Here is a 15,683-nt window from a genome sequence, read left to right as displayed (position 1 = left end):
AAACTCAAACATGATTATTCACCTCACACACGTTTACCATAGCTAGTTGAGTTTTGAGTGTCTAGTTATTGTTCTCCAAGATTTTACTAGTCTTTTCTTTATACATAAATTTACAACGGTACAACAACTCTTTTTATCCAAAATTTTGTTGATTGATTGAATCTGTGTATGTCTATTCCAAATTTCGAAGTTCTTGGGCTTCATGTTTGGCTTATTTCTGGTTTGCAAACTACAGAATAAAATCATGTGTATGACGTATGACCTACGCGAATTTATAGATTTTCGAAAGGAAAAACAAAATCACCGTAGAAAATGTCACTTAATTGATAATAAATTATATGTTATAATTCCAACACATGAATAAAAATAAACAAAAATATTTGGAGAGCAATTTAAGGATTATTTTTATATTAATTCAAGTCTAGATTTTCATTTTATGCCAAAAATGCACACTCATAATATGTTCGTAATATTCCGAAACACGAAAGCTTGTTGAATGGAAAACATTGTTTGAATTTTGCATCGCTTTCGCACATGTAAGAATTTTTCTTTCGAATGGTGTGCTATTTAGTCGCGGCTCGATTCATTGTGCAGTAATGGAAAAATCCGAGCGGGTGCCATTCAACTGTCCGATTTTTGGACACACCCAACTCTATACTAGAAGGCAATGTATGTAACGGAGGAAGAAGGGCAGAGGAAACATCTCGCTGAAAATTGCTGCAGATGTACTAATCTCGTACCAGTGTTGTAGGGCACAACGAAGAAAAAAAAACCGTTCCCATTTCTTACATTCTAACTGTTATCAACTCTTCCGATCAGCAGCAACCAAGTGTGTAGTTTGCTGCAAAGGCTCTGGACAATTGCTGAACTTCACACTAATATATTGGGTCGAAACCGAAACGAACAGCAGTTGTGTGTTCCGGATGCTGTAGAATATATGCCACCGAAGGGGTTGGACGTTTGGTGTAAGTGTGTGTGTGTGTGTGTTCGTTTTTTTGTGTACTTGTGTCCAATTTTCCAACCCAACACCGATGGGATTTTTTTTCCTGCTTACTGCTGCTACTCCTGCAAGGAGAAAGAGCTGATGGTGGTGGGTTCCACTTGAAATTTCGGTTTCATAACAGCCTCCAGTGCCGCCTGTGGTTGTGCGGAATGCCTGCAAGATGCACTACTAAGTGCAGCGGCGGTGGGCAGTAACGTCAAGCAGCTGTAGTAATTTATTAGATTTCGAACGGAAGCAATAACGTTGCCCACGGTACACGGTTTCGGAAGTGCTCGGGAAGAGCTGACAATGGTGTTTTGGTTTCGGAGTGCGGGGAAGCTTTCCAGCAGCATATGTTGAAGCCGATTCAAATGCAATGCGTGCAGCTTTAATATATTTACCCAGAGACTGTACGTGTTAGCGGGACATTTTCGTTTAAATTACACACTTTGTCAACAGAACCTCTAGGCTGACCATTCCACCTAACAAAGTTCAATCAATTTCACCTGAGGGTGAGTTTTATCATTGAAATCGGTACATTGTCCTACTAAATGATCCAAGTAGATGCTTCTCTCTGGGTTTGCCTCGCTGTACACCATCAGCAGCGTACGAGAAGCTTCAACCTGCATCAACTGTTTGTTTATATCAAGTAAAACACCGTAGCAAAGCTGATAAGGAGCTTTGTTTGTAAATAGGCACTCCCTCTCTCTTTCTCTCTCTTTCTATTTGCTTCTCTCTCCCCTTCAGATTTGCAAAAGTTTGCTCATGGATTTGTTTGTACGGTTGAGGTTGAGGTTTTTCCATGCATAGAACCTAACCAACACTACTTCCTCGCACCCGCTAGCCTACAGTGCGGTACGTGAATGGAGCAAATACATTGTCCATGACGACTATTTTAAAGCGAAGTTTGCAAACGATGAAGAAAGCTGAAGTGGGGTTGCTTTTTTGTTTTTGTTCGAAAAACATGCCCCTACCTTGTGGGACGTAGCATAGACACATGCAGATGTCTGCCGGTTTCATAATCTAAGTTACACTGACCATGCTGCGGGTATGTGCCGATGAAGGAATGGTTTTAATTTACATACCGTAGTAGAAGATGAGTTGGCTTTTTGCTACCATGTTGCGCTTAGGTTGGCAAGGTGTGTTGCAGAATCTGTGCGGGTTTTGCGTTTATTGGTTGTGTGGAAATTTTGGGAAGGTATTTCAATACCAGAAAAGAGCAAAATGTTTCCACTCTTGATGAAGGAGAGCCAAGTGTAGACTAAGCATATTTTAGATTGCTGTTTTTTTGATAAATTTGCTGCCATCAACGCTTCAAATATTTAAAGCGTACGTTATTTAATGTTGGAAAAAGAATAGTTTGCTTTTGCTTACCATTTTCACTTAAAACATAATTAGATGGATTCTCTTAATGGCTGTTGCACTCAGCTCTCGTACAAAGTATTAGTAAAAGAATAAAAAAAATCAATTAGACACGTCGGTAGCGGTTGGCGGGTATATGGCACATGTTTATCAATATTTGAGGCCTTTTAAAATATGTATGAAGCATGTTGCTTGCCATGCGATTAATAATGCATCGAACAAAGAGCAGGGCGCGTTACTCAACCACACCGATGCTGGTGAAACGATATTGTTGTTCAACATTAGTAGCAAAACGTATCAATTTAATCCACCCAGTTACAACAAATTATTGTTTTTCAGTTTATGCGCGCCGTTTTTATGTACATATGTATTAAAAAGCATGAGAGCACGCAAAAATTGCCCATAAATAATTGAAAGTAACAATAGTACGTTGTGGTATTGAACTTTTATAAGGATAATAAACATACAATGCATGATTATAATGAATGGTTGATATTGTGAACGATCTCTCACATTCAAATTTATTACTTTATTACAAATTTTTATTTATAATTATACACAAATTCAGTACAAAAAAAAACATTAATGATAATAAGCCGAACAAAATGCATTTAAACTAAAATCATGTTTCGTGAGGAACTCTATTCATGCATGAAACATCATGTTTAGTCGTTCGGTGGTTTATGAGTGTTGCATAAATAATGTAATTTAAAAAAAATTGCAGACCATAATTCAGGGCCTGCAGTTTTAATATACATTTTTTAGTGTCTATTGTAATTTGTAATGTAAAATTTGTATGTGTAGCCTAGCACAATAGCAAAATGCTAGTTCGGTTTATAGCAAATCATGGCTTTTGCTAGAACTTATTCTCGTTGTTCAGCAGAAAGCCGTTAGCGTGTGCGTTACCCATTTTGTTCGCACAAATGCATACGGTTTAAAAATTACCGTGCCTTATTTCCATGACCATCGAGAAAGTACGGAGGGGTTTTTTTCGACTACAATATTAAAAAAAAAAGGTTCAATACACCTTACTGTTCCACCTTCCCTGCAACTATGGCCGCGTGCGTTCGCTCCGGTGGTCGGTCATGTATTTGCATAAAATTACAACCGTCGTCGCGCGGCTTTTATTTAAATATCTTCAATCTCCTGAATAATCGCAGGTACGGTCGGGCGTCGGGCGGTTCCAACAAAAAACAAAACTCACTGGCGCACACACACACAGCTCCGTTATTCGTTTTTCACGATGGATGCTTTATGTGCAAGCTTTTCCGCTGCCCCGAAAATCTCGCTGGTCCGGAATTGTGTGGCTGTGTGTTCGTCGTTGTGTTCGGTGGTCGCGCATTGCACGGGCGATTATTTTCGCCTGAGCTGACCCTACCCGGGCCGGGTGAAACTATTTTCTTTTACATTGCCGGAGCAGCTCCGGTCATAAACCGGCGACTGACGGCGGGACTGGCTCTGGGCTGTGCACGCCTAGGGGGGAGAATGCATTTTCTCAGTTCAGTGGCCCGGGCTGGAATGGGAGGAAAAAAGGGGGGGAGGTTAGATTTTATGCTTTCATCTGACGGTGTACGCTGCTGTATTCACCGTCTACCTGTAAATGGTTTCAGCGTTTAATGGTTTAGATTACGGCTGGTGCGGACCGTGCATGTAGCGCGGGATGCAATTTTCTTTCAACAGGATCTCAAGCCATGTTGTGCGTCCTGAAAGAGTGTGTATTTGTTCTTTCTGTTAAAATTATAACAACAAAAAATAACTCTTGGTTCTGCTTTAGTTCCAGCATTCATTTCTGTTTGATTAAAAACATAGCTTTATTGCACGCTCGGAGATACTACGACAGTTAATATATTCTTTTGGGAGATCCTCTGTGTACAGTATGCACTTTTAAGTTAATTTCCAAATCCAATATGGTTCAGGCGTTGGTTCCACAAGTCTTCGTAAAAGGTGACCCTGTCATTCAATACTTTCGGCACAAGAGATTGTAAATAGTATGAAGAGAAATGGCATGGCATGGGAGATTATGTGTGCCAATTAGGCGTGAATGTGTATCATTAGGGGAAGTATGCCAAAATGTGTGTCTACGATAAGTACATTGAAAGATTCTGGTACGAAACGATACGCATTCAGCAAATGGGAAATGGGTTGCTTATCCGGTGAGATAGCTCTCCCATGAAGATAGAAATGAATGGTAGCCTGTGTCATCATTAGATGTTAGGGGCTTGATTCCGTTTCGTATATCATGCCATGGTAGATAATTATCTAGTTTTATTTACACTGCAACTAAGATAAATAATGTTTCGAAGAACCATTGCCGGATGCTTAGGATCGTAGGTGATAATGATGATGTTTTGGAATAGTTTTGTTCAGAAAAAGCAATCATTAGGTAAATATTTGTTTATGCTGCTATTAACTGTTTTTGATACTTTATTTGCTATACATAATGGTTGCAAAAGAGCACACTCCTTTCAGCCTAATGAAAAGGCTATTCATGCATGGGCCAATATTGTGGGGATCTGAGGTAATTACAACATTGCTGATAACAGCTCCAAACATCCAAAAGCAAGCTACCGTTTGGGCCCGATGAATCCTGGTCAACCTAAGACAAACAAAAGATATGATGCTGATAGGAACGAAACTACCTCATAAGCTGTCCGTAATAAACATGATGTTTTATTATATTTTTATGTCTTCTTTCATTGCAGATCGAACAGCGAGAACACACTAACGATCGATAAAAAACCATCGACCGTGGCGGAGTAAAACAGGGAAAATCACCAACCATACACATACACACAAACCGTTGACGATGGTCAGGTGTATGCAAACAAAACGAAAATGTTCACACAGCATGATTTTACTCATCTCCAGGGAAGAGAGAGAGAGAGACAGAGATGGTGGTGAGCGGCTGTGATGGAAGTGTGGTCATATGATTATCATTAAAACAAAAGTTACACGGACTTTGGCTGGAAATTAAAACCACTTTCATCATCTGCATCATCATTATTACCAGCATCATCGTGGACGATAATCGTCATTCCGCACCCGTTTTGCCTCGACAACCCCCCCCCCCCCCCCCCCCCATTGTCAGCACCATCGTCATCGTCGCCGAATATTAAGCACATGCTACGTTGTTACGTGGGCCAACGTTGAATGTAGGCGTTACGGAAATCCTCCGTTGCTAATTATTCATCGGAAAGGCATTAAAATTCATTCGGTAGCCACATGGTGCGGTTCTGTGGCTAATGTGATGCCACATCACCGGTACGCCTGCACCTTCTTCCCCAAAGGTGACTCGACAACAAAAACACAAAATCCTCCTTCCCCATTTGACAAAGTCCGATTGGAACGGGTAGGATTTTGGTCAGCAGCACTATTATCTGGGTTAAAGGAATTTTCGGCTGACGGCATGCCAGTTGGAAAAAAAACAACTGCTCACCCACTTTAGTATCTTGTATCTTCATTCAAATGCTCCTTTGTTAGGACAACATGGTGTTTTGGAAGTGTTGAGGAAGTTAGTGTAGGGCAAAATAAAGTTTGATAAACAATCTAAATTAGATAACTGAGAATCAGCAGAGTTAGGTTTCAATCGTTTCAATATTGAACCCATTGTTGAAGGGTTTAAAGATGAGTACAAAATGAAATCGATTATAATAATTGATTATAAACCCCCAATAAATCATATGGTGCAGGAAATGTTACTCATCACTTGCAGGTAGCTTTACTCGGACGAAAATATTTAATTAACTTACAATGTTCGATATAGTGTACATGTATTGTTTCGCATTATCAGGCTTGTGTAGTTGATTACTATTTTGAAAACTTGTCTAGCTGGTTGCAAAATTCCCTAGATGTGTTGATCAAATGGTTGCTACAGTTTTTGCAAGTGCACTCACGCGCTCACCGGAAGTGGCTGTTGGCGTTTGCTGTCGGCGGGTGGGGGAGCGAACCAAAAGCTTGCTGCATGTAATGTAGATCGTTTGCGTGCGCACGGTTTCGGTGAAAGTGCACTCGTTTGCGAACGTACATTTTTGAAGTGTTTTGTTGTCTTGTGATAAATATTTAACCGTTTGCTTGTAAACTTAAATTGGCTTCCGGTAGAGTAGTTTCCGGCTTATCACTAAATTTTTGTACGATGGTAAGCAACGAACAGCACACACACACACACATACAACATCCCATAGCCACACATAGCCTTTTCGATATGAAGGGACTGTGTGTATATGTTACCTTGCGCTATGTGGTGCACGATTGCATATTGTTTTGTTAATGGTAGTAGGGATCGATAAAACTGGACGTCATAACGAAAAATGTATTTTGAACTGTGCAGACCAACAGCAAATAGTGTAAGGATGGTAATGGATACAGAGAAACATTAGGAGCGTCCCATTGTACCAGCGACTAAAACAAAACGTATACATTACATCAAAAGAGATTAATTTCATTTTTTTCATTGTAGAAATAGCATGTCAACATTTTAAAGATACACAACTATTCAAAAAGCATAAAATGTGAATCGCGACTGTTTTTTGTTTTCTTCAATCCAGTGCAGTTTGTTTGTTTTGTACGTAAATCGTGTGTATATTAGTTTCGCTGTGCCTATATGAAGTATGAAATGTGTAACTATGTTACTAGTTGAAGTGCAATAATCGTTAGCAGTATTGATGTGCCGTAGCAGAATCACAGAGAAGAGATTGATGCACTCTTCTGCCACGGTTTGCGCAGGCTGTGTGTGTGTTTGTGTTGCGTTTAGGTGCATGTGTGGTTACACAGTGTGGCGTGTTGCAGTGCAGTTACCAGCTGCCGATCTTTTATGTTGAAGTATATTTAGTGCTGCACGTGTGCGCGTGGTGAATCTGCGTGAAGGTAGATTCCACTTCATCACTGCTCCTCCGCCCGGCTCCTGCACTGGTGGAACAGTGGATAGGCACTGAGAATCCCGTAAATTTGAAAGAAATGTCCGTTGTCAGCTTAAACAGAATGTTCCGGGGGAAGATTCGCACCAACACCTGCCGTATCGTAGTGCTCACCTCACTCGTGTGGCTGCTGATCGATGTGATACTGATAGTGAAATATGCCGACTGTCCCAGTACCGGTGGCGGATCAAGCTGGCTCTGCAAACGGAACGGCGACGGCTATGATGTTGAGGTAAGTAGAGTGATTTAGAGGTGTTATGTTGTGTTTGTGTATAAAATGGAATATTCGGGTTTACTTTTAATAAGGCATCTAATCAGCTTTCGACGGCATTTACTACGTGATTGCTGTGTATAGTGCACTTGTTGGCAGCATTCTGGAACTCGGTGCCACATGAGAATGGCAAACCCATCTGGCATTACGGTAACATTCTATTAGCGCTAATGTATCAATCCATCTAGACCACCAAGTGACAGTCCCTAGATGTCCATTACTCCTGCCTGATAGTGTTATAAATGTCAAACATTTTGGTTTTTAGATAGTTTGCAAATCATTTTATTTGCACGTTAGTAAATACCGCCCTGGGACATTTACATCCAAAAAAGGTACCGTATTTTGGTAGGCTGGAAATAAAAAATCGATCATACCACGCACACCGAACACAGAGCACAGGGACATCCGAGTTTCGTTTTATCTTCGGTTGAAAAATGGATGCGATGCTATCGATCACATGGCACCTTTGGAACCGAAATGGATCATCTCTGTGTGTGTGTGTGTGCGAAAAGGGACGTGATGAATTAGGGTGGGTTGTGTTGGTGCTGTATTTTTAGGTCGGTACAGTTCAATCGCTATCGGGATGGGTAGTCCTTTTTTGTGATTCAAGTGGTGGTGGTTCATTCGGATGTTGAGAAAATTACATAAATCAATAACCAAAAACCCTTTTATCGCTGTGCGCAAAGCAGTGAGGACGGAAAGTGGAGGGGAGATGGTGTGTTTGTGCCTATCCGGGGCTTTCATACGTTTTCCGTTGATTAATCTAGAAAAGTTTTAACCTGTATTAGAAGGTATAGGACGGAGGTTTAGGATGCTAGGAAGAGGGAATAGAGCTGTGGAAAGAGGTGGTTAAACAAATTTAGAACTTTATATTTGGAGAGTTTTTCGATTGTTTTATGTCGGGCGACGGTACTAAGTCAGACATTATTTGATTATTGCTTGTACGAACAACACACGCATGGGGTGTGTAGTACCATAGAAACATTTTTCAATCGTTTCTGTCAGGTTTCGCATCGTAGTTCATGATTTCCATTTGTATTATACTATAAATGAATTTCTTTTCATTCAAATGTGTCTAGTTTCTTAAGATTTGTAACTATGTGTTCCAAAATTCCCTAATTTTAGTCGTTGAATTATGCTAGTTTAGGTGCTTTTAAGAATTCGGTGTAACTATTGTATCACATTTTCGCAGTTTAATGTTTAATGTGATACTTTTGATACTGATGATGATACTTTTCAATTCTTTGAAATATACTTCATATCGTAAAAATGTGAATTTGTAACGATTTTTACTACTGGCAACAATTGTTAACTTAGAGACGTGAAGTACATGCGTCGAAAGAAAAAAGTTGATATACACTAGACCCCAACTTTAGTGACAAACGCTGTGTAAATCAACTGTAATCCATGTTATTTTTAAATTTATATTCCAGAATAATTTGAACTTTATTAAAAACACTACTACGAATTTAATCTTTTCATTAACGGACAAGAACAGTTCTTTTCCAGCTATGTGTCGGTAAATATTGACAGTGACATCAAAATTGAGAATTTAATTTAGACTCCCTTCCCATAAAAAAACATTATTGACGCACCCTGATTGGAGCTTGCGCAAATTAAAAAAAATGTCATATTAAACTTGTGATTATATTCAATTTAACTTCCCCAACCTTCCTAGGATTATATGCCTTCCCCCGTCCGTGTAATGGAGCAAATTTCAAAAGGTCAAGTGTTTTTATTACAACCCGCCAGCCGGTACCGGTGAATTTGTGTCCGTCCTTAATTTCTCCGTCGGACTGGCACAGCTGCACAACAACTGCTACTCGTTGTGGATGGTGGATTCATTTTTTTTATCTTTCAAGAAATTATCTTTTTAAGTGTTCTGTGCCCACATACACACATAACTAAGAAATAACAAAAGAGAAAAAAATTTGTAAGCATCATAAGCAGAGTAAATAGCTACAAAAAATATTTTCCAGCTATATTCCTGTAGTGAGAAGATCCAATAGAATCCGTAGAATAAAATCTCGTTGTGGTTTCATCAAGCTTCAACGCAATGATAGTATGCCTTTTGCACTGACCCTGTGCGGATGACTGTGCTGCAGTAAATGGCGTGGTGGGCAGAAAGAGTTGTTTAAGTGGGTTCCGCTACCATTGGCAGGTTGTGCTTCAAACGAAGTCCCCGACTTCATTAGCATAAATTATGAGTCGGAAGGATACGTTGGTTTTTGTTGCCTTTTTTTTGTCTATTCAAGAACCATGCTGTGCTACCTTAGCAACTGCTGTTGCAAGTGGACTTTTGGAAAATTCATAAATAAAAATAGGATTTTCTTTGTAATAAGTTGAAAGTTTAAAATTTTTTATATAATATTTGTTTTAAGTATTATAAATTAATGCTAATATCGAAAGCCAAGGCTACTGCCTTTATGCTATCTTTTGTAAGTTGTGTTAGTTAAAACTTGAATGAACCCAAAGGTACTTGCAACAGTCGAGAAACTTTAAAAATTCACAGTTTCTGTTAATGAAGGCACACACATCATGGAAATTAATTAAATCGTTCCTATTTTATATTATGCTCAACACAAAAACAACATACAAACACACACAGAGAAAAACACGTTTCACGTGTCACAAAGGCGCACATAAACACGAAAGACGAAGATAAGTTGCAACATTTTATGTGTTCGCACTGTGCTGTGTCGGTTGGCTCTGTGTCGCTGTGTGAGTGGCGTACCGTCTCTGCTCAAGCTTTGCAACTTGTAGCGCTATTATGCTTTATGCACATGCACCCAGGAGCGGTCAGGCAGGATTAAAGGTGCGTCGCGAGAGCGGGGAAGGCACTCGAGAATAAACTGTTGCACCGGTCCGCTGTCCTGGTTGTGTTTTGGTCGTGCTGCACTGGACGCGTAATCAAGTTAGTGTGCGACTGCACTTGACGCAAAATGCATGCCTGCGTCCTGTCGCCACCACCCGCCATCATCCCGCTCTGGGTGCCCGCTGCCTCAATGCTGGGTGGCTCAAGTGGGTGGCAAATTCGAGAAGCGCGCAAATGTTTTGCCTTTTAATTAGTGCGGAAATAAACGTACATAAACGTACATTGAATGCATAATTTCCGGAGCGGAGCACCGTTTCAGCTACACGAGGGCGGGTACACTGGGGGCGCTACATTAACGTACGGCGAACGGCGTAGCGCATCATTCTTGGCCGGTCCGGTAGCACCATGGTGGTGGTTATTGGCCGAAGCTAACATGGCTTCTTAACTCTCGAGTGCGTCGAAATGAGAAGAAATTTGTGCGTCAAACAGCGCTGGTGGGCACTGACTATGATTGCACCTGGCTGGATGATAAAAACGACTACTATAAGTCCGCCCCCACTCCCTCCACGCCCCAAGGATGCTGTTAACTGTTGCTTTCAAAGCCCCGGTGCATAATGTGGGGAAGCTGTATGGGTGCTGTTTCATTATGAATGCAAGACTGGAGATTATACTTCAAAGCCCGTCCAAAACACTTGAATGAACGAACGAATGTGTTGGTAGCTAGTTGGAAGATGGCTAATGAGCGAAATAGTGTTAAGTTTATTGTATGCTTAGCTTGTTGTTGTTTCGTTATGCCATGCCGTCGTTAGCACATGCCGGATAGACGATAGATGAATGTACGTGCGTGGTTTGGTAAAGTGTTTTTGTACGTACATGTATGTAGCTTTTCGGGCATATAATTTTACTGTAGTCTCGCTATATATAAAATCGAAAATCGCCACAATGACGTGAGTGTAAACATTCAGCGAGAGAGCGAAAGCGGTGAGCGCAGCTCTCTTAGCAACGCGAGTTGCTGCGAAAGGACTTGCTCCATGCCACACTGCCAGCCCGCGTGTAATGAGGGCAATGGTTACTTAGATTTTTTGTTTACACACACCGATTTGAGCACCCATCTCATACCCCTTCCCATTATAAATCAAGATATTCAAGGCAATATTTAAAAAAAATGTTTGAAAACTGTGCAAAATAGCTTATTTGTGACATGGTTGATATTCCAATTCATTCAATCATTAATAAAGCCAACCATACTCATTATTGGTGCTTAAGCACCTCGCATACTACATACATTCATTAACACGTAGCCGGATAGTCAATCCTTGCTACGGGGGGACGGTCCATGGGCTTGAACCCATGACGGGCATGTTATTGAGTCGTTCGAGTTGACGACCACGTACCACGGGACCGCCCCAAATCTACTACTCCCTCAAATCTACGACTCCGCAATATTGGAGTCGGGACAAGGAAAACGCATGACAATAAGAGGCGGATGTAGCCGAGAGACCATAAGCGGCCATATGCTAAAAAGCCTTGATGAAATTCCGAGCAAGAAAGCGGCGGATGTTGATGGCTTGAAAGTTAACGATTTGCTCGAGGGCGGGAAGAACTACTTATTTCAGGATGTCCTTCGGGAACAAAGCACTAAAGGGAGAGATGGTTCATTGTGCTACATGACTGCAACATACTGCGCGTTAGTGGAGACAACCGTGCGCACTGCATTCAGCCGGATCAGCATCAACTGCAGAATGATCCACAATGAAACTATGCTTACTGTAACGTGGTCAAGAGAGCTGAAAAGATTCTGACTGTATCTATCAAGAGTGACGGCAATATCTACCATGTGATGCTATCACCGTACTATGTTGTCGATTAAGAACAACCACGTTATAATTAAGGACACGTCAAATTAGAAGCAAAATCTGACAAATGTGGGGCGGCAAGAGTAAATAAAGTAGTTTGCAAGTAAATGTGAATTTAGTTAATTGATCTGGAAAGGCTATAACAGTGCTGAACCATTCTTTTCTATAACAGTATAGATTGGAATATTAGAACTATACATTTGGAATGGTTATATGAGGGGATAGTTCACTGTCGAAATCTGATATTTGGCACAACAATAACAAATGTCTCATACACAAATACCCTTTCCATTGAATACTTCAAAACCAGTTTCAGGATAATAAAATAAAATTTTGATGGCGTTTTTGGAAATGACCCTCATGAAATTAAAGACCAAGCAAATTTACATTGAAATTGTTCTAAGCATCTATTACTAATTACCTAACGTATGAAACATAAGTCGAAAAAAAGAGTAGAAATGGAATTCAAACCACGTGCGATATCATATTTTTGTAGTTCAATCTTAACATTTATGGGCACAAAAAACAGAAGGCACCCTAATTTTTTAATCCACTGCACATCAATACGTTATTCAATGAACACGTTGTAGGGGTTACTACTTAGCTATGCTTTCCAAAAAAATCACGCCAATAACCAAAAAATAATAATCAAAAAATTATACATTTGCGTCTACAGAGGCATTTAAGATTTAAGATTTACATCAGTATGGCTCAAAAGTAGCCTCATCGATATTTAACGGTTCTGCAATGTACAGTAAGAACTGTAACAACAAGGAAGCTACAAGGTTAAAACAGTTGTAAGAACAAATAAGAACTCAAACACCTATGAGTTATGGTTGTTGCCACTGGACGTGTAGAGTTTGAAAATGATTCGAAATTTGAGGACATCCGGTAGATTTTACCGGGCCTTAACTAGTTTCTAAAATAAATGATACTTATTAACAGTCTTAAATGACAGGTTTTAAATCACATTATAGTATAGAACAGTTCAATCATTTGGTGGATTATTTCTAAGGGATAGAGTGGAATATTGTAAACATGCTGTTGATGTTTGCAATGATGGAAAATAATCTATTATTCTGTTTCTTTTGAGTTATTGCAAGGAGTTTAAGGATACGTGCAAAAAGGAAATTTATTTAAACAGAGAAAAAATATGAGACTGACGCCATAAATTATGCGATGTTTACACCTACACCAACGGTCGTGCAACGTCGAAAAATATTGTTAGTTTAAGAATCAATTGAGGGTATGAAGAAGAGCAATAAAAGGATAACCAAAATAATGTAAATTTCCAGAATTTAGAAATAAACAATACAGTCTATCAATTGTAACAACTCGAATTAAACGTTTAAGTTATAACAAAGGCACAAAAAAGGCAGAAGAATAAACAGAAGGCTGAAGGTCAGTACAACGATCCGTAAACGAATGATCTTTATTCTGACATGTCAGATTGTCGCACAGTTGTCACGGTGATGGTCATATTCCGATCCGACAAATTGGGCACTATGGTCTAACAAGGAGTCAAATCTCCAGGATATTACACAATGAAATTTAAAACATGAGTAATATTTTATTTCATCATCAAGCAGGAAACTATAGAGAATGGTGCAAGTACAAAAAAAATATTCACAGGTATGTACACACAAAAGGAACAAAAAAGAAACATTACAATGCGGCAATAATACGTCTTGTGATTTTTTTTCTGTAAGCTATGTGCAGTATAAAAAGGTCATCTCCACGCGTGTGCACCTTTTAATGATTGTAATAATTATTCAGTGCTATCAAAACAAATCCTTTCAAAATAAAAGAGCTTCATGTTATCTTACTAGCACTGAACACTGAACACAAGATGCTGCTAGCCTTTATGTTCCTTTGCATTTTTGGTTTGTTCTAAAAAAGGATTAAAAGATTGCGAAGTGAATGATTCGCTACAGGGATGTACTTTATGGTTTCATCAACCATCTCCCTTCCCAACACAACAACAGGGTTACGAGGTTTGTGAGATAACGGAAGAAGAAGAAGAAGAAGAAGAAGAAAAACCCCATAAATTCCTGCTGGAGCAAGGTGCCTGAGATAAAACGACAAAGCTCGTAACCCGCACACCTTGGTTTACGGGAAAATGTTGCAAACTTCCAGAACAATCAAGCCACAAAATAAAACACACCCGCGTAGTAGCAGCGGCGAAATGGTTGGTGGCGAGTAAATTATGATAATTTCACCCCCCCCTACCCCACATCGCGTAAAATTCTACATCGCCGCGGAGGAGGCAACCGTGGCGAAGGGGGCGGCACACCATTAAAGGGGAAGATTAAACAAAAGAACCCCGTAGACAGAAACAAAGAGAGAAAGAGAGTGTAAAACCATAAATCGGTGGCGGTGAACTAAGGGATGTCTTTTCCTTTTTGTCTAAAGCGTTGGTCAGGTGACTAACGGTCGAAATGGATCTCCTTGCACTGTCTGCTTTTAATCGGAAAGGTGGGTGGGCGAATGATAACAAAAAAAAAAAACAACAAAAAATGAATACAAAGAAAAAAATAAAGAGCAAAAACAAAGCAACAGGAAGAGAAATTGTATAAAACTAGAAAAGACTCAAAGTAGAATAGTTTTCGCACAATTTGTACATCGTTTTACATTGCAACACCAAAACACCGTAGGGCTACCTCGATAATGACCAATTTAATGGCGTCAAAAGCATTCTTCTTGGTGTGTGCATCTTTCTTCGCTCTTCCCCCAAAGTACAGTGTTTATTATTGGGTAGAAATGGTCGTTACATAATTGATAATGACAACTTTATAACTGTTGCCATAAAATTTAACTGTCGGGTGATACAACCGCTATTTCTACTTGTTCGGCTCCGATCAAATAAGACAGACAGCAAGACACGGTATTAGGATGACATTGGTTGAGAAGGGGCGGCTTTGCTCTGATGGGATGCGATTGATAGGAGCTTTACTGATCAAGACTTATCGCTTGGCAAAGGCTGCTCCAGATAAGACGTTATCAATTATTCGTTTGTCTACTGTCGGTATTGATCGTCATTGGAGCATGATGAGATAAAATGTATCAAATGGTGAGTGTTATGTGTTTCTTTTTTTTGTATGCTCATTGTTGTGTATTAATAAGGCGATTGAATAATGATTTCCACGAAGAACAGCTAAAGAGTCATGTCGATTGTATGTCCGGTATTCAGAAGATGGGCTAGGGATCATTAGAAGTAATCAATGTGTAATTATGAATGTTAAGATATGCAAACTCTTATGCTGTGCGAATCATTTATGAGTGTAGAAGAGTGTTCAGAAGTCCAAAAGCATTGTCTGCAATACCGTACAGTCACACTCGATGGTTTTATTTCGCTCATTAAAAATGTTTAAGCGACCCCATCGGCACATTAAGCTTGCCTGCTTCTGCTGTAAGTGCTGTACCACCTTTTGTTATAAAACCATTTTTTGTAGCATCCTAAAAATGCGAACAAACGAAAAGCGCG

General features: G+C 39.8%; 1 protein-coding gene across 3 annotated transcripts in view; it reads left to right on the top strand.

Moving 5' to 3' along the window:
- The window catches only part of LOC120954714 (polypeptide N-acetylgalactosaminyltransferase 5), a 79,287-nt gene that overhangs the window by 22,642 nt on the left and 40,962 nt on the right, over nt 1-15,683 (top strand). For all 3 annotated transcript variants that reach the window (XM_049610596.1, XM_049610597.1, XM_040374872.2), the window contains exon 2: nt 6,801-7,489. In XM_049610596.1, coding sequence (XP_049466553.1) covers nt 7,298-7,489 — 192 coding nt within the window. In that variant the 5' untranslated portion in view covers nt 6,801-7,297. The remainder of the gene's footprint in view (nt 1-6,800; nt 7,490-15,683) is intronic.

This window comes from Anopheles coluzzii, chromosome 3 (assembly GCF_943734685.1).
Source record: "Anopheles coluzzii chromosome 3, AcolN3, whole genome shotgun sequence".
Classification (NCBI taxonomy): Eukaryota; Metazoa; Arthropoda; class Insecta; order Diptera; family Culicidae; genus Anopheles; species Anopheles coluzzii.
Note: the sequence above shows the minus strand (reverse complement) of the source record. Positions and strands in the feature narration are given on the sequence as shown.